General features: G+C 38.8%; 1 protein-coding gene across 4 annotated transcripts in view; it reads left to right on the top strand.

Annotated features, from left to right (window-relative positions):
* The window catches only part of CEP85L (centrosomal protein 85 like), a 142420-nt gene that overhangs the window by 104182 nt on the left and 16077 nt on the right, over positions 1 to 22161 (top strand). For all 4 annotated transcript variants that reach the window (XM_048934747.1, XM_048934749.1, XM_048934746.1 and 1 more), the window contains 5 exons: positions 3396 to 3517; positions 14923 to 15040; positions 16824 to 17000; positions 21184 to 21336; positions 21616 to 21770. In XM_048934747.1, the coding sequence (XP_048790704.1) occupies positions 3396 to 3517; positions 14923 to 15040; positions 16824 to 17000; positions 21184 to 21336; positions 21616 to 21770 (725 nt within the window). The remainder of the gene's footprint in view (positions 1 to 3395; positions 3518 to 14922; positions 15041 to 16823; positions 17001 to 21183; positions 21337 to 21615; positions 21771 to 22161) is intronic.

Here is a 22161-nt window from a genome sequence, read left to right as displayed (position 1 = left end):
GCAGTTGAGATAATGTAAAATAACGTTTTATGAATTTTATGTGTATATCCAGCAGGCATATAGTCCATAAGATTTAGATGTATTCCAGCAAACATCTTGATCGGTCAACTAAGGAGGCATTATGTATTATATATTTTTAACAACTTACCACTAGTGTCTAACTGGCAAACTGTTACTCAGTTCTTAGCTTTGTAAAATGCATTGCCTTGCTTTTCAGCACCAGTAATATTTCACTGTCTTCTTACATAGTCATTTATTGAAACCAAAGTTGAAGGCTTTATTTTTAATTTTAGCCTTAAACATGAGTTTGCAAATGTGCTAGATTTAAGTAACAGGCTTGCTTTGAAGAATTGTGCTAGAGAAATCACTGGTGGCTTCCAAAATGTTTTCAGTTAAGATTGCTTAATTTTTAAATAGTTGTCTGTATTCTCATTCCATCTCCATTCCCTTTTAGTTGCTTTTATGAAAGTTTATTTTTATAGTTTGATTTTAAAAGACAAAATTTGCCTTGCTCAGTAAATGGAATGATTGGGCTTTATAAAGCCATATACTTTCTGTTTCTAATGTCAAACAGTTCTGGGTGGTTTGTTGTTGGTTGGCTTTTGGGGGGGGGAGAGGAGTAGGGAAGGCACAGGGAGGTGGGTAGAGATGGAATTTCTGGTTCTGAGAAGAAAATTGAACAAGGATCCAATCCAACTTTGTTTAGGACTGTTTCTTTTCTTTCCTTCCTTTTTCTTTTTCTTTGTTCTTTATTTTTTTTTTTATTTTTTACTGCAGCACAAGGGTACTGAAGTGGACATATTAAAACAAGGGTTAATGCTACAGTGGAAGAAGCAAAGGAAAAAATGTGTGACACGAAGTATAGTGTTAGTAACTGCTGTTGCCACTTTATATGACCTGGCACGTGTGACTAAGAGAGACTTTGACTGGAATAGTTTTGTGCTGGTGACTATTAATTCAGGCAGTCACAAGAATAACTGTAATACAGAACAATATGTGACAATCCTAAGGTATTCTGTAAGTACTGATGACTACTTTTGAAGTTATGTGGTCTAGTTTTGGCAACCCAGACAAAATTAATTTTTCATTCATAGATCTGAAAAGATTAATCGTGTGTTGTGCTTATGGGACGGAATCATTACTTGGTTAACAAATTGGTGGGAAATCTTAATCCAGCTTTTTCTTTCCCTACCTCCCAGTAGAGTACCACTTTCATAGCTTCCTTGAACAAGCATAAGTTTGGATTTATTGGAAATGACAGACGTGAAAAGTTTTATTCCAACAAAATTTTCCCTGAGCGTGCTCCAGCAAGCAGTTGTATGAGGCACCTTTCTTAGGCACAGTGTTTGAGAGAGTTTCAAGATGTTTTGATGGTTTTTAGTGTTTGTGGGATGTGGTCACGAGTGAGCATAGGGCAAGAAATAGTAGTCATAGTCGTGTATCATTGAGCCATTTTAGGGTAAAATTTGGTAGTATTTCACATTTTACTTTTCCGCAAGAGGCACCGTTACTCCCGTCAGTCTGGCCTTTTCATTAAAATGGTGATACTAAATACTATCCTGCTAGTTACAAAGCTGACAGTAAGCCATCTAATTGCTGCATTCCAGATATGTGTGTTTGTTTATTTATTTTGCTTTGTTTGAAAATGACTGGTACATTTCAATCAGATGTTGGATGCTTCTTTGGGTGTTTTTTTTTTAGTCATTGACATTAGATGTTTAATGTGTAAAATTGTTGTGTATGTTTGTTGTCTGAAGTTATTAATAACAAATTATACTGTTGAAGTTCTCCAGGTTGTTAAGCAAAGGAAGTATTATTGCTAGAAGCAGATAATTGGGCATTATAGGATTTATTTTTTTTTTTTGTAACAGTCTTAAAATAATCTTGAACTAGTTGATTTTGTCTTTTTAAACCTAATTTTAAATTACGTATTAAATGAAGGAAGATGTGTTTCAGCCTTTTCAGGTTCATTTTGTCAGTGAGCACATTAGTTCAGTTCAATCCTTAGACTGAATGGGGGAGAGCATACTCTTTCAATTTACAGAAGAAGCTGTCAGGAATTCATGATGTCAGCACGTCATAATTTTGGGGTTTAGGCAGTAACTTCTCAATATTCAGTTTAGCTTTAAACAGAAATGTGTTCTACTTGAATATCGTGGACCTAATTTTAATATCTCATGCTGTGTTTTGGTCTTAATATAATTAGTTATAGTCATAAGTTTAAAATCCTTAGAGCAGTCAAATACAAATGTGCAATACTCGCACAGATATCATTAAAAACTGTATTTTATCTTTTAAACCAAATTTAGCCGTATTTTCACTTTCTTCTCCTGCTTTGTTCTGAAAAATTAAAGGCACCATAGTCCAAGGTTGCTCCCTGATAATAAAAACGTAAGTCTTTTTTTCCTAGGGGGTGGTGAAGCCCAGGTACAGAGTACCCAGGGAAGCTGTGGCTGTCCCATCCCTGGAGGAATTCAAGACTGGGTCGGATGGGGCTCTGGGCAGCCTGAGCTGGTGGGTGGGTGCCCTGCCCACAGAAGGGGATTAGAACTGGATGGCTTTAAGGTCCCCAGCCCAAGCCATTCTGTGATTCTGTAATTTTTCTAGTGATGAGAAAAACACTGGAAGAGGAGATGATGGCTCATGGCAGCTGATGCTGGGTTGCCTCCATGTGTAGGCTAAAATTCTAACTTTCCCTTATGTGGATTTCTGACACAAACACTCATAATGCTTTTTATATTCTGAGTATAAAAATATTCCCTATTTATCATCCCAGTTAGTGATTTACTTCTAAACCATGTTGTTGTTGGCTCTTATTCAGCTTGCCTGTTGTCTTCAGATCACTTTGTAATGAGGCAAACTGCCTGGCTTTTGTGAATATCAGTGGCAAGCCTGTAATCTATTACTTCTGAAACTTTGTTCTTGGAAGAAGTTACTGTTTAACCAGGATTGTATTCCCATATTCTGTACTTCCAAAGCTATTTTTCTCTTTGCTGAAGTTACAGGTGGGAGTTAACAAGTGAAAGGAATGGTGGTATCTGCAGTTATCAAGCAGATCTACAGCCATTCAGCTATCTCATTTTCAGTACTCAATTGCAGTGGTATATGAACAAAATGTTTGTCTTAATGTTCTAAACGAGCTTTTCATCTCATACTAGTTTCAGGGCTATGAAGTCATCAGTCATTATAAAGCAATTTTTAAGTCGTTCAGGCTGGACTAAAGTCTGTTTAAAAAAAGTGTATAAATCGTATTGTTTTAAATGAAGTAAATCTGAGTAAAGCATAAAACAGCATGACATTTCTGAAACAACAAGCCACTTAGTAAATTCCCTGGTATCTAGGAAATAATCTACCTTTACTGTTTTTGAGGCTAATTATAGAAATATTTTATGCAGGTTCCGACTGGAACATCTCGTCAGAGTTACCCAGCTACCACATATCAGGACTTCAGCAACTGGGAATCTCTAATGAAAATTAAAGAGGGGCTGCTAAGACAGAAAGAGATTGTGATCGATCGGTGAGTAAGCTGCTCTTGCTGCGTTTGTTGGAGTAGATGACATAAAAGCTGTGATGTAGAAACTGGAAAAGTAGAACTGTTAGCTTTCAATCCAGCATGTACTTACAGACAAAATATGTGGGACTTAGACCTTGCCAGGAGAGAAAACAGGCTGCTTACTAAAAGTCTTCTACAAATTTGGGAATTTACTCAGGGGTTTGAGGCTTTTGCAATGGAAAAGGGAGAGCAGGAGCAACAGCTAGTTCTGCTGTCAGCTTGCCCAGTCTAGTTTCATTTAAGTATTCATGTTCATATTGGATGTATTTCTGCTTGTATGTAGGGTCTTGGGATTGATGCAAGCTGAGAGCTGGTAATCTGCTTTGTACTGATTTTATTTGTTGTGAGAAAAGAAAGAAATGCAGTATATCTGAAGCCAGCTGACAATTAAAGCTTTGAGAAATTGGTCTTTGAAGAAACGTTTATTAGCAAAATCCTATTTAATTGCTCAAACAAATTGTTCAAATAATAAAATATTAAAATCATTATCTAATTATCAAGAGATACATAGTTTCAAGTTGAAATTGTTATCAATAGATAACATAAAATAGAAACATAAAATAGAACATGGCAGCAAGTTGCTACTGTAAGTGTCTAGTACAGATGATACAATTTCTGGAGTTCTAGATGTTTAGATGGTATTAAGCCTTAATGAGGAAAATGTGTTTCTAATAAAGGGCCTGAGCTTAATGAAGCTTGCACTAAATTATCAAATGTCATCAGGAGCCACAGAGTTTGGATGTAGGACATTTAAGAAGGGTATTTTTATATTTGACATAATTATCATTTGGCTTAGTCTGTGTTTTAATAATAAACTCTTGACTCATGACTGAAAGGAGTGGTTGTTCTTATCTTGAAATAGTTTTGGCCTCTTATTAATGTTTTGCTTCTCAGCCTGGAGAGAACTGTGTAAAGCAGGTGTGTGCTAATAACAGGAATGTCAGGCATCTGTGATAAATGTTATTTTATTTCATCTGGTAGTTCTCCCTTAATTGGATGGAGATGGACAACTTTGGCGGCAGAATTATAGTTGTGCACTATCTATTCCTTCCCCTCTTGAAACAGAGAAGGGAATTGTGATGAATTAAGATGTTTTTGCCCCCTAGCAATCTGACCATCACTTCTACTGGCCAGCATCATTTTTCCTAGATCAGCTTAGACACCTGATAGCATGTATTTTCCTGCCCCTGCAGTGGAACATGGTCCCCAAAGTAGGAAGTGGCTGGTGCATGCACTCAACATCCTGCTTTAATGCAGACCTTCCAAGGGAACAGGCAGTTGAGGTGGAAGAATCTGTTGCTGTTGCATAGATCTCCTCTATCAGAGGATAAAGGATATCCTTTATCAGAGTCTTTTGATCAGCTGTTTGGGAGCTGACTAAAGTAAAGCAGCTTTTCCAGGCCTGTTATATCAATAGTAGTGCTGTATAACCTGCAGCCCTCTTTTCGATGCCCAAGCTATCACTGACATTTGTAAACACATAATGCATGATGGCCAGGGGCTGTCTTTTGTTGCCTCTACTGAGCACCTACGCTCTACAAGAAGGCTTGTTACACAACGGCAGGTAAGCCTTCAGTTCACATTACTCTTCTCACAGTGAAAATGGGTTTACAGTCAAGGTGAAGTTTCATTTTACTGAAGTGACAGTTTGCAACTAGTTACCTGGTACCGTCCATCCTGAGGGAGAAAAGCAATTTCTTGACATCCCATGGCAATGTGTGTGATCTTTTTTTGTAGAAAGCATGCTTTTGTGTGAATTTGAGATACTGAATACAGCTCTTTCTGGATTTATGAGAGAAGTCAGTTGAGGTGATCCCTTCTCATTCATCTGAAAAGACAGAATACACTCTGAAAGCTACTGACATGAACAAAGACCACTTTGTGATCTTACAGTCATTTGCTTTAAATAGACACTTGGTGTTGCAGTTACAGTGTGAATTGCAATATAGTCATAAAGCACAGAAGGGGCAATTTCTAAACATTATGCCTCCATTTGGGCAAAAACATTGCCTCAAGATTTATGATTTGAAAACAAAGTTACTTCAAATAGTTGAGTTGTATTATTTAAAATCAGTACAAAATGTTGCATATTTATAAAATCTTCTGCATCTCCTTATATTTTATTTTTTTTTTTTCTTTTCACTGGTGGTTTCTTTCATGGAGGAACTAGTACATATTGCAGTCCAAAATTCTAGAAACAGAACACCATTATAAAGTGCTAGTGTTCTATTTATTATTAGATGGAACGTTCATAATTCTTAAGTATAAGTAAAGTATAAATCCATATTTTAAAAGACATTACGCTGAGATCCAATATAATGTCTGGGACTAAACCTAAGATTTTTGACCCCTGTTCTCCTTAGTCTTATCTGAAACTTTTTTTTCCTAAGTTAATGAAAATTCTGAATACTGGCCTAAAATGCATAAAATAAATGTTTTACTAAAATAAAGTTTTACTAAGTCTTGTTAATTAGAATTCAAGATAATGGGATTTAAATTGTAGAAGTTATGCCTTTATGTTGTGGAGGAGGAATTCTTTTGTTGATGGGAGGACTTGATACTAGGTGTTGGCTGGAAAAGCGTTTCATGCCTTTGGTTCTTGCAGAGCTTTAGAAAGCATGGTTGTCTTAAAACAAACAAACAACAACAAAAAAAAAAAACAACCATGGCTAATGTTGAATTTATAGCCTGGTAAAAGAAGGATATCAGCAAGACTTGTTTAATTAATGGGGAACTGGGAAGGGTCAGGTCGTCCCCGTGACATTTGGAAATTGGAAGAGTGGTGTAGCAGTTGGCCAGAGGATGCTGGAGATGAGGCTCTGAACTGGTGCTCTGGGCATAGCTGTTTGCAGTTGAGAGGTACAAGAAGCAGCAGAATGAAAAGAAACACCCCTAGAACACGCTTATCTTGCTCTTGTCACTAGCTGCCATTTCACTGGTTGCTGTCCAGTTTATTTGAGGTTAACATACGCTCTTCTGCTGTGAATTGCAGCAGGAGGTAGAGGAGTTGAACGCCACAACATAAGTGCTTAAATCTGTTGATGTGCTGGAAGTAAAGGCTGCATACATAGTGGTGTTCTTGAGGTGCTCTACTTTGTTGTTGTAAAGGCAGCAGAGAGGAAACAGAAACCTGCTGCCTGCTTCCCTTCTTATCCCACGGTAATTAAAGGGCAACAAAAATCCAACCCATCCGGATAAGAGTATTCAACTTCCTTGTTTTACAGCAGAAATCTAACAGTTTGGAAAAGCTGCAAACAAGATCTTGTTTGAAATAACTCAAGAATTAACACTTGCTGTGTGAATCACCACACTTGGATAGCTTGTGTGTCACTGGAATTCAAAGACATTAGTAGAATGTTAGGAAAAAAACAGCATTTGTAACTAGAATAAATGGCTTAATGTGTATTCTGTACACTGTTGAACATCAGATTTACTGGTAGATGAGTTAAAATTATTTGGATTTGTACATCTGAACAAATATAGATGAACACAGTAGCATAAATGTGTGGGTATAAAAGTGGTTTAATTTTGCTTTTAAAGCTGCTGTAGGTATCATTGCAAATTTAACAAATCAAAGCTTGAAATCCATTTTTAAGTCTACTCTTAAAGAATTGGGGAGAAACCACTTTTATAAAGGGGAAGTGTGGCATGAGGGAGGGAGCCTGGCATGTGTGTACAGAGGTATACAGTGGCTCTTACTAAAGGTGTGCATCATGCTTTTTCCACTTTAGATCTGTTGGTGCGGAGTATGAATAAGGGCAAAGGGTCTTACAGTTCTGTTTGTAAGAGGAAATCTGCTGTTGTAACACTCGTTACTGGAATTGGATTATGTCATTGCCTCTCTTCTGCAGCTTAATGTGTAACACTATATTGTATTTGGCACCAGAGGGAGCCAACAGTATATGCATCAGTTCAGAAAATTACAGCATCACATTGTAATTCTCAGCACTGTTCGCCTGTTGTGTATTCTGTTCAGTTCATTAACAAAATGAAATTACAGCATTTTGGTATAACTATGAACTTCTCTTGTGACTGGCAAGCCACTATGGATGTCTCTACTGTGGTATTGGCCCTGTTTGGCAGGGATTGCACGTAGTTAGGTATGTGAATAAATGCCAAATATCTGAATATATGACATAAACTGCTGAAAATAGCACTTTGCACGCAATGTTCTCGTCCGGGCAGCTTAAGGGCATTTGAACTGCTTTTTATGGAAATACAGGTATAAAAGTATCATTTTAGTGAATAGCTGTAGTTCCTCGGAGCATAGTAACAGTCACAGTCTCTAATCAGTCGCTAAATTATTAGCTTTCCATCCAGAGTTGAAATTACACTTTACTGTTTTCATTAGGACATTTGTAATAGGTTTTCTTTGCCTCCTGTCAAATGGACTTGTCTTCACTTGTTGACGTCAGACTGGGTGGGCTGATAGCGTTCATGTTACTGCTAGTGCAGGGCTGTGATTTCTTAATTTTTGGATGCTCTGTAAGCATCTGCAGCACTAGCATATCCAATTGAAGGACCCATTAGTGCCATTTTTTATGAAGTAGCACTGAAGCTTTATGTCACCCTGGATCTGAGCAAACGTGTACAGTGGGAGTCCTGTGCAGGGATTAGGCTATGGGGAGCCTTCTTGAGTGTCTCGCTGTGTAAAATATTAATTGCTTGCAATAATATCTTCAAAAACATGAATTTATCTTCTTTTGATGTCACTGATCTCCTTGGTACTTGGTGGTTGAGGTATCTTGGGCCAGTAAACCTTAAGTAAGAATTTTCGCACTTTTAAGAGTTCACCTTTTCAGGAGTGAATATGAGTAATATTGCTGAAATGGAATAGTAACAATCCCTCATTAGATAGCAGCTTGAATTGTGGCACCAATGAGAAGTAGGACGGACCTGACTAATGCTTGTTCCAGGCCATAGGGATACACTGTAGCATGACCCATGTAACCCATTCTTTAAAGCCTGCAGTCGCAGATGTTCTACAGCGTTTCCAGGTTGGACAGTTCAGAGATTACCTAGCTTAATCGTTACAAAACTAAGCTTTTCCTCCTAGGTCATATTTTCTGGACCTCTGGTAGGTTTCCTTATTCCTTCAATTCTCTCCAACTGATTCTACATCTTCTGGAAGTGTCAAAGTTGGACAGCTGAGGCTTTCTTCCTGCTGCTCTTATAGGCTGCCTTTCTACATTGCTTGCTTTTGTAGTACAGCATTGTGTAGTTATGCTCAGTCCTTGCTCAATAATCCCAGATATTATCCTCTGGAACTTCATTTTCTTTTCTGTGGGCTTAAATGTTTTTAGGAAGTCCCACTATTGACAGAGATGGGAGCAAGCATGATTCCTGTCAGGAGGGCTCAGAAGTTGCAAAACTCCATTGTGGGAGGGAGGGAGCATCCTCTGCCTGTGCAGGCAGCCACATCCATGTTCCCCTTGTTTCTCACTCCCCCTTGGCTACATGGCTGACATCATTTGACCAAGTCAAGTGCAGTTGTTGGCTGTGCTTTTACCTGGCCTCCCCATATGTCAGTGCTAACTTGCCTCCTGAGGGTCAGAATAGCATAACAAACTTCAGTGCAGTTCAGAAGAATCGTTTAAAAAATAACAATCCACCTATAAGAAAGATCCATTCTGGATTCCTAGAGGAAGAAAGAGAAAGGAAAGAAAAAAAACAATGCCAAAAAGACTTGATTGCATAGGAAGTTGGAGTCTATCTATTTTTGCATGAGCTTTAGTCGTATAAGAGCTCTTTGGCTTTATCTTCCAAGTTACGGAAATGTATTTGCATTGTTTTTAGGACTTTGTGTACTACTGACTTCTCTCTCTATCAGTACTCTGCACGTTTGGTCCCAAGAGATTGTGCCTTTAAAACAAAGGGATATAAAAACTAGTATCCAGCTTCTTAAAACATCAAAACAAAACAGCATACCTCTAACTGTGGTGTGAAATGAGTGATGCTTTTGCTTCTGAAGGACCCATATTGTATTATACTTCATGTTCTGATTCTCAGAAAAATCTTCTGAAGCATTTTCACCTAAGGCAATGATTTCTCGGTAACCTTTGAAGGTGAGCATCGATTTCATTTGACTCATTATTAAATTACTAACATGATTTCTGCAGTGGAGGAAGCTGCTTTCTTCAGTTCCTGGAGTTTCTGAAGGTGCTGGACCTTTATCTTCATTTGTAATGTAGGATTCTTAGATTTATGCTAATTTAAGACTTTTCAGAGTTGAAAGGAGGAGGCAATTCTCTGGCAACCATAGGTTTTTCAAGATGCTTTTATATTAGAATAAGTGATGAAAGGATTTTATGGAAACAGATGAGTTGCTCTCAGGTTGAAGAAAATGTGGCTTGTTTCCAGGCAAATGCACATACGAGTGTCTGTCTAAGTGTGTGTGCCTTGTTAACTAGTCCAGTGTAAATATGAGAAAGCGTTGTGAATGCCAATTATGTCCTACAAACGTTCTGAGAGAGACATAGAAGCAATTTGTATATTAAGCAGTGTATTTATTACTAATGCTGGTCTCTGAAGGTAGTCCAGGCTTTTGCATGCAGAGCTGCGTTGTATTTGTACCCCATGTTCTTTGTGCTGATCTGAGTTTTCGAAGAATTTTGTTTGAGCCAAAGGACAGAACTACAAATGAATTGAAATTAAGATTCCCTCCACACCCCCGGAACTGATATTTTACAGGTAGCTGTAGTTTTCTCTTTTCATATTTAAATGTCTTCAGTTTGTGTCAAGAGATAAGAGTCATTTTCCTCTGGATTACGACCAGCTTCATAAATAGAATCTCAGTCATCCAGCATGGGATGAGCTTGTCTGCCATTTTGTGAAGGGCCGTGTGTTGTCTTCCCTGTGTCAGTCTACACAAAGGAACAACACAGGGATTATGCACCACTAGCAGCTCCTTGCTGCCAAAGGGGCAGACAGACTGTAAAAGTTGCAGCCTCCCATGGGCTCTCAGGAAGCAAAAGGGTGGGTGGGCATCAGGAAAAGATCCAGGGACTTGAGCAGACTGGGCAGCAGTGTGCTATTCTTCTATTGTGCGTGTACCAACTGAAAGTGAGCTGCTGATTCACAGACTTGGCTTTAGGTGAGCTGGCAACCATCACTTTGTGCCAGGTCACGCTAATGCTCATTACCAGAGAACAGTGCAGCTGCTGGGCTGTTTTGCTGTTGGTGAGGGACTAAAAGGAGTGCATAATCAGTTAAAAGTATTCTGGAATGTATGCGTATTCCAAGATACTTAAAATTAAGGTGAAGTCATTTGTGAAAATGGTAGTTTTCTGTAAATTAACTTAGCTAGCGTGTAGCTTACTAATATGAGAGTTGGGACAAAAGAGCTGGATAGAGGGAACCTTAGAACACTTAGCCACCAAGTTTGTCCCTGTGTCTTGGATAACCTGTCACTGTTGCTAAGTCCCTTTAGAAAGAAATACCTGGGAGCGGCACAGGTAGGATTTGGTCTTAAGTTATCTGTATGTACCTGTATCTATAAATTATGTCTGAAGTTCAGAAAAGGTGGTGAAAGGCTCAGAGTGAAACTCCCATGGTATCAATGGAAGTTTTTGGAGTAATAATAATGAAAACATGGATATAACAGGCAGGCTATTTCTGAGGAAAAACAAAACTGACAAATCAACCCATCTAAAGTAAAATCCAACAATACAGTGGCTTCGATATCTTCATTGCAGAGCTCTTCTGTGGGTAATGGAAGTGGTATTCTTGCTCATTTAAAGAAGATATAAAATTCATTTGTTCCTATATTCCCCGTTCCTGGGGACTTTTATGCCTTGAAGGGCAACTGGAAAGATTTATGCCAGATTCGTCTCTGAAAGCAGTGGTATTAGTGCTATGTTTGTATTAGTTGGTTGGATGGGAGAGTTAAAGTTTATACACTTTTCAATGATATTTTCTTCTGAAGCATCAAATTAAGTAAGGCACACTTTTAAATATCCCTCCCGAAAGGATATATTTTATTTCTGCCTTTTTAACTTCTTTTATTTGTTTATTTTTAAACAAACTCTTCTTCCCTTTGAGTCCTAATGATTGGTTTGCAACTTTAGAGCAGGACTGTGCCTCCTGTTCTTCTCTCCTTAAGTCTGAGTATAAAGGGAAGGACGAGTCTGGACAGAAACTTGGAGTATTTTCTCATCTGACTGACGGGATCGAATGAAATCCTGTGACAAGTCCTATGATACTCAGATAACGTGCCAATAATTGTTACTTTGCCTTCAACATAGAGTTGCAACACCCAGTGATGGTGAAATGGAATTTGTGAATGAGAGTAGTTTTTGTGGTATGAAGTTCAGCGTTTCTGCCGACCCTAGTTGTGCTCTGGCTTCTGTAGAGGACTGCCTTTTGTTAGTCCCAGTGCCCTGAGCTCAGGCCTGGGCCTACTTACGTTAAGGCGCGGCTGCCTTCTGGGGTATAAATGTAGTGAATGCCTGGGGAGAGCTGATGCCGTTAGTGGCTCGTTAGAGAGAGGGAAGAGCTGCGAAAAGTCTTGACCAATCTTGGCAAAAGGCTACAGCATTTCAGCCTGCTCTGATCTGCCCTCTGCGAACATACAGGGTGCACGTGAGTTGCAATCACCGCAGCCGTTACAAGGGGAGAGTGGCCTTGCTGTCACATCTTTCCATCTCAGGATTATTTTTGTTTTTTGCCTGACCAGAGTGGCAGTCAGCACGTACCTGCTGGGGTGGAAGATGGATTGGTGATGGGGAGGCTTGTGGGGACAGTGTCCCCTCTGCAGTGTGCAGGTCGTGTTTGTGAAAGTGCTGTAATAATGTTTGCAGCCTGCGGTTATGCTGCAGATTAATAGTAACAGCTGTGGGGTAACAGAAGATTAAAACTGTCTTAGCATATGAGAACATCGGTGAGAAAAGGCATCTGGTATGAAGTCTCCAAAGACTTACAGGACTGTATGTAAATAGTAAGTATGTTTCTATGGTGCTTTATCTTTCCCTCTGCTTGTGACTGCTGGGCTGTTCGCAGCATTTTTGTCTCTGGGTGGCATGAGGTTAATGATATTTTGAGAGAGGCAGTAATGTGAAGAAGCTGTGCAGGATCTACACAGACGTGAAGCATTTACATGACAAGTTTTGCTGGCCAGGTTTCAGATGGGGCAGAGTTTCACGCTTTGCAGAGCAAAAAGAAATGCGGTTACACTCTTCACTCATGCAGCTCTATTTCATCATGGATTAATTTGTTCTACCTTTTTTCCTACAGGGATTTGTTAGGGTAGGGAAAAGATTATGAAATATGGTACTGTAGTTGGAGGTTCAAAAATATTTAAAAATGCTTACTCTGGGCTGTAGCATTTGTCTCGAGCTATTGAATTCCTGCCCATAAAGTGAGGCACTGCTAAGATGTAATCAGTCAGAAGGAGAAAATTGCATAGTGTCTTCAAGGGATGAGTGGCAAATGGATGAATAATGTTAAAGCAAATGGGGCAGGGATGTTGTAATAGCTATATCTGGTAAGTAATAAGGTAATAAAAAATGAAAAACGACTTCTGTTCATGGATTAAGACAAATCATAATAAATGATCCCAGTCTCTGTGACCAAGCATGCAGCAGAAGCCAGCAAGGCTTTATATTTTCTCACACGGTTACACTAGCACTTGAGCTTGTATGTGGCCCGTTACAAGTTACAGGCATACTCTTTTTCTTGATCTTCAAATTCACTTCTTCCAAAATAAGTTTTTTAATTGACGTGCCCTCGTACAGAAAGACACTAACCAAAGGAGCTGAGTCTGAATACGAAGTTGTTCAGCGTTACATAGTCCATTTATGTGGGCTTTTTTTCTATGAATAGTAAAACTGAAAAGGGAAGCCTCAGATTTACCTATTTATATATTTTAGGACTTGCTGTGGAGTCATCTAAATGCATTCGGTTGCTCTTATTTATGAATTGTCATCTTAAGGCACTACAGAATTGAATCATCTTAAGGCACTACAGAATTGCAACTTGTTTGTACTGAGTTCCCACTCATTGTAATTCTTTATAGCTGAAGAAATAGAGAAATGTTAAGAAGATAAGTTTTGAGCAAAGTTTTATACATGTATCCTATCTTTGATGCTCTCCTAATATTAAAAAAAAAAGAAAAGAAAAGAAAAGAAGGAAGTAGAATTAAAGGAGTACATGGAAAATACATAGAATCAAAGAAGAGCTGAGGTCAGAAAGGACCTCTGAGTCCATCTGGTCCAAACAGTGTTCAAGTAGGGACAACCAGAGCTGCTTCACAGGGTCATGTCCAGCCAGCTTCTGAAGATCTCCAGAGAGGCAAACTCCACAGCTTTGCTGGGCACGAATGAAAGCTGTTTGTAGATTGATCGAGCAAGTTGCTCTGTGTGTTTCTGGTAGGTACTGGTGACTCCACTCCAGTCACTTCATGAGGTACCCAGCTCTTCCCAGAGAGAACAGCAGAGCTGGCAGTCTGTGTCTCTCGTGTAACTTGGGCTGGGGTTGAGACGTCTCTTGTGTTTGCTATCTAGTCACATTAATTCAAACAGTAATAATTTAAATACAGTAATACAATGTATGATATAATTAAACAGTGATGGAAGAGTGGTGCTATTTCTGTTGTACACTAGCCAAATGATTGGTGTAAGAGGTTTAATTCTTTAGTATGTAGTGCAGGATTTTACTGTAGTGGTGGGAAACGTATATGAAGCAACTAACTTAAAAGGCCTGGAGCAGCATGGAAAGACAGACATCACAGGAAAGCCCTGCAGACTAACTTTTGTAATGACATCTGTCTAATTTTTCTGCTCCTTGCTTTGTAAATCTCTTTAAGCTATGTCAAAAGTCAGCCCTCAGAAAGAGAGAGGAGCCAGAGCACAGTCAAGTAAACTAAAGGTGTGAATTTTGTTTGTTTGGATTCTAATTTCTGTGTAATTCTTGCTACTTTTTCATTTCTGGGTGTAAGAAAAAATTACAACAGAAGCTGCTCTGCAGCCCCTACAAAACTGGTATTGAAGTACATATTTCTGAAAGATTAATTTATGATTCCCAGTTGAGTGCAGGCCAGTTGGGGGATGCTTAGGTGAAGGATGCATGGCAGCTCTAGTTTAAGAACTCCTGATGAGATTCCAGTTCTGGTGTTGAACTAGGCTTGTTGCAGTCCAGCTGCAGTGGAGAAAAAAATACACAAAAACAACCCACAGCTAAAGTAGATCCAGGATTATGAAATACTTAATCTGGTTCTGTTGTCTGTTTGTTACTGTTTCATTTGACAATGTGGAAGAGAGAAACTAAGTTGCATACATCGCTGTAGTATTCTCCAGTACTAGTCTCAAAATCATTTTTTTATTATGGTCTCTGTTCAATTCCATTTATCTTCAAATAAAATGTATTTATTACAGGCAAAAGCAGCAGATTAACAATTTACATCAGAAAATCAGAGAGAATGAATTACGAGCTCAACATGCAAGACTGAGCCATCTTGTGAACTGCGAAGAACCATACATGACTAATTTGCAGGTAGGATGGATATTTTTGTTTTAGAGAATCTTTCAATTACGCAGTAACTGCCACTTGAAATGATGTTCACAGTTCACTGTAGGATAAAATGCTGAGTTTTTATAGTTATTAAAGGTTGTGTCTTTGGATAACTGTGAATTGCACAGAGTGGAAAATCCTGAAAATGTTATTTACTTCAGATTTGTGGAAATTTAAGTTGTATTAATACTGTGTACATGCTTATTTTGAAATCTGAGGAAAGTGGGGTAAGAATCCTCATTCATATTGCAGCAATGTGCAAAAATGATGGTTTTTAACAGCAAGTGTGTAACACAGCTATATAAGGAGATATTAGAAGATAAAATATTTGAAAACACTGATGAAAGATTTGTGGAGTTGGACAAGGAGGTGCTACCCAAAGCAGTAATTACAGAGATAGTATTGATACAATCCATCCCAACACCTCCACGTGTCGAAATGGTTGTGCTGGAGGAAAATGTTAAAGGCAGAAATGCAGAGAAATAGCTTTGCCATCCTCTTTTATTACTTGATCATTTTTGTCACAGGCTGCACCAGGATCTCAGCTAATATACTTCAGCCTGATGTTAATTATGTTCTTGGAATAGCACAGCTTTGTGTAAGGTGTGTGTTTTGTGTAAGATGGGAGGAAAGTTGAGGTAGAAATTCAGTATGAAGGTGGATAGAAATGATCTCTGAATGTGAATTTCGGTGCTTTCAGAAGTTTCTTAATAAAATACCCTAAAACTCTGTCTAGGTTAAGAATATGAAAGAAAAAAAAAATCATGGAAACTGAAATGTGAATGTATGTAACCTTAGTGTAGCAAATACACTTCAAATAAAGCAGCAGATGCTTTCATCTTTCATGCTTTAAAATACACAAGCAATTTATAATAGGTCTTAGGATTTCTGCTTGATTTGTTTGCTTTTCATAAGATTAACTTGCAAATGAAAATCTGCTCTAATGGAGATTTTAATCTCTTATAATGCTTTGCACAAGGAATGTTATTTTAAAAGCTCTCTGTATAATTTCTTTAAAGGTTCCAGTTTATATTATTAAAAGAATATGAAACTGAAAGCCTAATGGGATGCATCTCCTTTTTCATCCCACGGGCAGTGGATTTCCATTTTGTGCTTTCTCTCCGTGGGCAGTGGAAGTGGGAGAACAATGTTGAACTGCATGAGATAGAAAGGGAGGAGGGTTTTGGTGGACACAACAGAAGGCAGGAAGCCTGCCATCTGGTTGTAGCGATTATCTCAGACTGTCCCTGCACCCCGCATCTCAGTTGTGATAGCTCTGACGTTTCACTGCTGTCTAATGTTCTGCTTTAACAGAGCCTGTGAGGTTGGAGCATATCTTACTTTATAAAATGTCTGTGAATATATTACACTGTTTTTTCTCTGTAAGAGCTAATAGGGTAGTGTAGTGGACTTTTTTTTTTTGAAAATGCATTCCCTTTGAATTTTAAGGAGCTTTTTGTTTGTTTTGGAAGAAAAGTTGTACCTCTTCGGTTTATCTGAGGGGGAAATGTCACACAGTGTTCATTTTTATATGTTGTGAATGTAAGTGTCCGGCTTCCATTTTTTCATTTCTTTTTTTCTCTGCAGAAGATTCCTGAGATACATACCGTTCCCACACATTTTAATGTTTGAAAATCAAACTCCACCCTTCCTGAAAGTGAGGGGGAAAAAAAAAAAACAGCAGGACTGTTTTCTGCTGTGCTGTTAAAGTATGCAGTGGTATGTGTGTGTTCATTTATATGATTGTTCTCTTTCTTTTTGAAAGCAACCACAGTATGAGAGTGCATCACTGCAACCTCACGTTTCAGAAAGATCAGCACCCCACCTTGAGGAGCTTGAGAGAAAGATTGCAGTTGCTGAGAATAAGGAGTTACAACTCAGTGAATTTCTAAAGCAGATTTCAAACAAATCTAGCGAGGAGAAAAAGAAGATGGAAGAAAAAGTAAGTGTCTTTCATGTTCCAAATTTCCTTTTGACCTTGTTAATATGGCATGTATTGTACTTGTTAGGAAGCAACTCTGTGTGGAGACTACAGAGCTGTTTTCAAATTGAAGATAAACTTTGTGATAGTAGGCATTGAAAGTGGATAAATCTGAACTTGTAGTGAAGAAATGTCAATCGATCTGCATATTTCAGATCTGGTAATGGCAATTTTAACCATATATCAATTAAACTTATTTTGAAGAAAGTCTGCTCAGCTCTAAGCCTAAGAATTCGTTTAACTTGTATGTTTATTACAACAACTGAAGTATTTCCTAAAAACACAGGAGAAGCATGGAAATGAAAGCTCCTTTTTAACATGATGCATAGATGCAGGCCTCACACTCTGAGATGTGCTGAAGGTGTCTACTCAACAAAAAGCAATTCTCTTGCAACTTCCTTAGGAAGCATGAAGCAGCCTTCAATCTGAGACAAGAAGGAGGCTTAGCTAACTGTGTTCTTGGAACTCTCTTGATAAGAAGTTTCTTTGGAAACCAAAGCAATACCTAAGGTGGTTCTGAATGTCTCGACAGCCTGTCATTATTGCAGGCTGGAATGTGCCATTGATCAGTGATTTGTGATGTTCAGTGAGATGTTGGCAGTTACCTTCTCTTTAATCAGCAAAACCTTACTGCTGTACTTAGATTTATATTCATGCAGATTCAAGAGGCAGGAGCAATGTGGTACAGTGAAGGAACAGATAAATCCTGTTGTATGCCTTTCATTGACAGTAACATTCAGGAAGAGCAGAAACTGAATTCTTCTGCTTCGTCTTGTTTCTTTTAGTGTTTTTGGTGCCTGTGTTCCTGTGTAGTAACTGCTGCTGTGAATGGTGGCAGTTCTGAGCAGCTGTGCCCCAAAGTCTGTGTCAGCTGGATAGTTGGTTACCAAGAGCCTGATTCACTGTACAGATCTGATCCACCGCACAACACCCACCCATTCTGTGTGCTGAACAACAGGCTCTCAACAAGAAAAAGGACAGGAAAGGAGCGTGTGTTGTAGTAATACATTGAATGCCCTCCTGTTTGAGGGAAGACTGCAGAGGGAGGAAGACAATGTGTAGTGATCCTGCAGTAGGCTGGGTGCCAAGCCTGGGGACAGCCCTCTCTGCAGTTCCTCAACTGTGCCTGCACAGAGAACCCCAAAGCCCAGAAATCTCGGTGTCCCTGCTTGGTGGTACCAGACATTAAGGGACAAAAAAATAGAATTTATGTACTGAACAAAAGGATTATGGCTGGTAGCTGTTCTAGGGTTATTTATCAGGGAGTGCTTATGTTTTTGAAGAGGCTTTTCAATCCTAAGTCAGACTCGGCCAGCGACTGGGGAAATGATAGAAGCCTGAAGCAAATTAGCTATAAGATAAGCTTTGTAAGTGCATGTTTAAAAGGACACGTGCTATATGTATCTAATTCTCTAGCTACCTACTGTTGCAAATATTTTTGTCTTATGTTGACATTTTAAACATACAACAAATACAAAACAAATACAGTGTGCAGATTATATGTTTTTGACAGTAAGAGACAGGCTGTGATTGTTCCAGTGCAGATGGGAAGGAAAAAAACATAAGGAACTCTGCCATTTCCTTGTCCATCAATTGTCAGTGATGAAAGGTCTAGAAGAGTCTCCCTCATCACAAAAACAGGATGTAGTGGAACTGGAAGAGGTTCAGAGGAGGGCAACAAGGCAAATATCCAACGGAAGAATGTAGAAAACATAACTGCCTCAGGAGAAAAATAGTCAAAAGCAACTGGAGACTGGAAAAATGTGTTATCCATGTTCTTTCCTTACTGGTAGATATCTGCATATGGGCCCTGTTGGAAATTACACACTGAGCTACAAGACTTCTTCGTCTGAAGTGCTGTATCCCTTCTAATGTAGTGGATACACTGGATGCTTTCCTTTTGAGAAACAGCAGGGCCTGCAGAGGGACAAGGTGCCATTTTCTCATTACTGGCTTCATACCTCTCTTCCACATGCTGACATACCAAGCAAGGCAGTGTTTTTACTGCCTTGCAAATAATACTGGTACCTGAAGAGGAGGTTTGTTTTCTTCAGGCTCCACATGTGCTCAGTGTGTAATTGAGGTAACTGGAAGTGCTTCAGTGGGTGCTGAAATTTCAGCAGCCTGAAAAGGCTTCTCTTTTGTGGCTGGCCAGATACCTTGGCAGCTTGTGGCTTCCAAGATGAAGGAGTCTGTTAAGGTAGATACTACATCACTCTTCACAAGTGTTCTTATCACAAGTGCTTAGCTTCTTCCTTTTTTTTCTGCCAAGCACAAGTGTGCCTTGTGGCATCTGTAGATTTTGCAGCTCTCGCTATAGTTTTGAAGCATTTCATCTGTACGCTGTGCTGCTGAACCGAAAAACATTGAGTTCAGGTACATGCACCCTGCTATTTCCTCCTTCTCCCTCTTCTGGGATTAGTTGTGAAGACTCCAAGGCACCTCTGGTAGTTGGTACTAATGGTCAGCCCTTTGGTTTCTATGGCATGCTTTAGTATTTAATTGCCAGGTAGTGAGAGCCTGTCCCAACTAAGTCATATATGCATGCATGAGGGATGAAATAATAATAATAAAACAAAAACCAAAACACCAAACCAGCAAAGCTTTCTTGTCTTCTCAGTAGAATGGCAGGAGTGAGTGGAGGGGGTAAAGATAAAATGTTTTTTTCATCTCAGGAGAAGGTAGAAAAAGAGCTGTTGGGCTGATGCTGAGAATGTAAAGAGGACAGAAGGAATCCAAAGGCAAACACTGTAGCTATGAGAAAGGTAGAGGTTGTAGGTGAGAAAATATCTTAGTGTACATATGCAGGAAAACACAAAGATTCAGAAATCATGTAATCTTTGTCAGAAGTACTGCAGTATTCAGACTGTTAACTTCTCATCCTTATTGCTGTGTGAGAAACAAAGAAAAGGGATTTACATATTGGACAGTCGCATGCTCCTGGCAATTTGTCTTACTTGAATGTATTTTAGTTGCTGTCCTGGGACTTGGATTGTGGGGAGAGTATATGTTTCTACAGGGCATGCTGTGGCAGAAAGTGATGGCTGAATTGCAACTTCACCTCACTTGAGTATGCAGTGTAGTTTGATTTTTGTCTAATCTGAGAGATTGTAAATTATTTGGAAAGCTTTGCTCAGTTTTGAGGTCATAATGGAAAAAAAAAAAAAGTACTTAGCCTTTTTTGCAATCCTCAGTTTTCTGGTCTATTTTAGAAGGCTCTTTCTAGAAAAACCTTTCTAGATACTATCAATTTAAACTTTTCTGTTGCCCACAACTCTGAGCTCTGACATTTTCACACTCATTTCTCATTGAGGTGGATGTCCTTAGTACCAAATAAAAGTACATTTTGCATTTACTGTTCATGTTAAGTGCTTGTTGTCTTTGAGTTACTACACAGTTTTGAGTAATAACGATATTGTTTTCCATTAAATTGGACTCTGACTGGAAAATACTGTTGCTTTTTTTGCTTCCTTTCTCTCTCTCTTTTTTTTTTTTTTTTTCCCCAAAAGTACCAGCAGTATAAGCAAACTTAGTACAAGGTGCTTTAAGAAAGCAGCTGTTCTGTTCTGATGTCACCTGATGTAATTGACAGATGGCTTCACAGACCAGTTATTGGCTGCAGTTCTTCTTGGGTTAAGTTCTTAGATCTCGGTGTTTAAGTCATTTTCCTAGGTCAGAAGAAGGGAAGGGACTAAAATATCTCCTCATCATTTTTTGCACTGCATCGTACTTCCTACCAAAGTGGTTGATGTCCTGTGCCTGTCAGTGTTCAGGAGGCATTTGGACAGTGCTCTCAATAGTGTGCTTTAACTTTTGGTTTGTCTTGAAGTGTTCAGGCAGTTTAACTTGATCTTTGTATGTCGCTTCCAACTTAGCTATTTTAATTTTAATATGAACGTGCTCATTTGTGAAAAAAATACATCTATTTTATCTTTTAAATTGTACAGTTTGCTTTTTAGGCATAGGTGGAACAGCTGTGGTTGGAGGGTCTGGAAGTTTGAGCTGCTGGGATTTTTATTTTTATTTTTTTCTTTCAGTAATTAATGCTTTTTTGCAGTTGAGAATATAATTCCTGAAGAGCCTCTGGTCCCAAAGCAGGTTTATTTTCCACTGTAATCTTAAAACATTTATTCTTATTTTCTAGCTTAAAACTAGAGACCGCTATATTAACAGCCTGAAAAAGAAATGCCAGAAAGAGTCAGAGCAAAACAAAGAAAAGCAGAGACGAATTGAAACCTTAGAAAAATACCTGGCTGACCTACCAACACTGGATGATATAGAAGGTCAGACTAAACGGGTAAGATGAAAGGAGTTGGTTTTACTTTTTAAAAGCAAACATAAGCTCTGTAATATCTGTTGTCAAATGTTTTACTGTTTTCCAATACATTTTCCCCTATCTGTTGAGGAAGAGAAGTATTTCAGTGTTTTAGGAGACTAAAACTAGTAGCTATAAGGTATTGTCATACCTACATAACTGTGATGGGGCTAAGACTATACATAGAATAAGTGCCAAGCTGTGGCCTGCTGTGAGCTCTTCTAATATGGCCTTGTGTCTGACTAATGTAACCTGTGTTAGCTGCAAATTCTAGAGGAGAAGAACAAGCAACTTCAAGAAACTATGACTGAGTTGGAGAAGAAACTTGGAGAGGCTCGATCTCAGTGTAGGGAGAGAGAAATGCAACTGGTGTGTCAGAAGAAAAAAGAAAAAGAGCTGGTTACGACAGTGCAGAGGTATGAACAGCTGCCTAAACTGAGCCCTGGAGGTGTGCTTTACCAACTAATATCAATATATAATGTTTTGTTTTGTTTTCCACTTACACTCTATTGCAATATTAAGGACTTTGTGGCATAAGTTTATTACTCTACAGAATGGCTGTGTAGTGCAGTAGAAAATCCAACAAGAGTTGGTTTGTATCAAGTTGCAAGTAATACCACAGAGAAGTCTGTTTAGAAATTCCTTGCTCCCATTTCTGAAGATGTAGGACACCACCACAGTGGCATCACAGGCTGCTGCCAGGCAGAGGATAGAGTAAACATGTTCAGCAAAGGAGCACTGTATAGAAACTGTCAGCATTCCTTCTTTGTAACTGATCTTGTCACAAACTGCAGAAAAGCTCCCGTG

Source organism: Lagopus muta, chromosome 2 (genome assembly GCF_023343835.1).
Source record: "Lagopus muta isolate bLagMut1 chromosome 2, bLagMut1 primary, whole genome shotgun sequence".
Taxonomy (NCBI): Eukaryota; Metazoa; Chordata; class Aves; order Galliformes; family Phasianidae; genus Lagopus; species Lagopus muta.
Note: the sequence above shows the minus strand (reverse complement) of the source record. Positions and strands in the feature narration are given on the sequence as shown.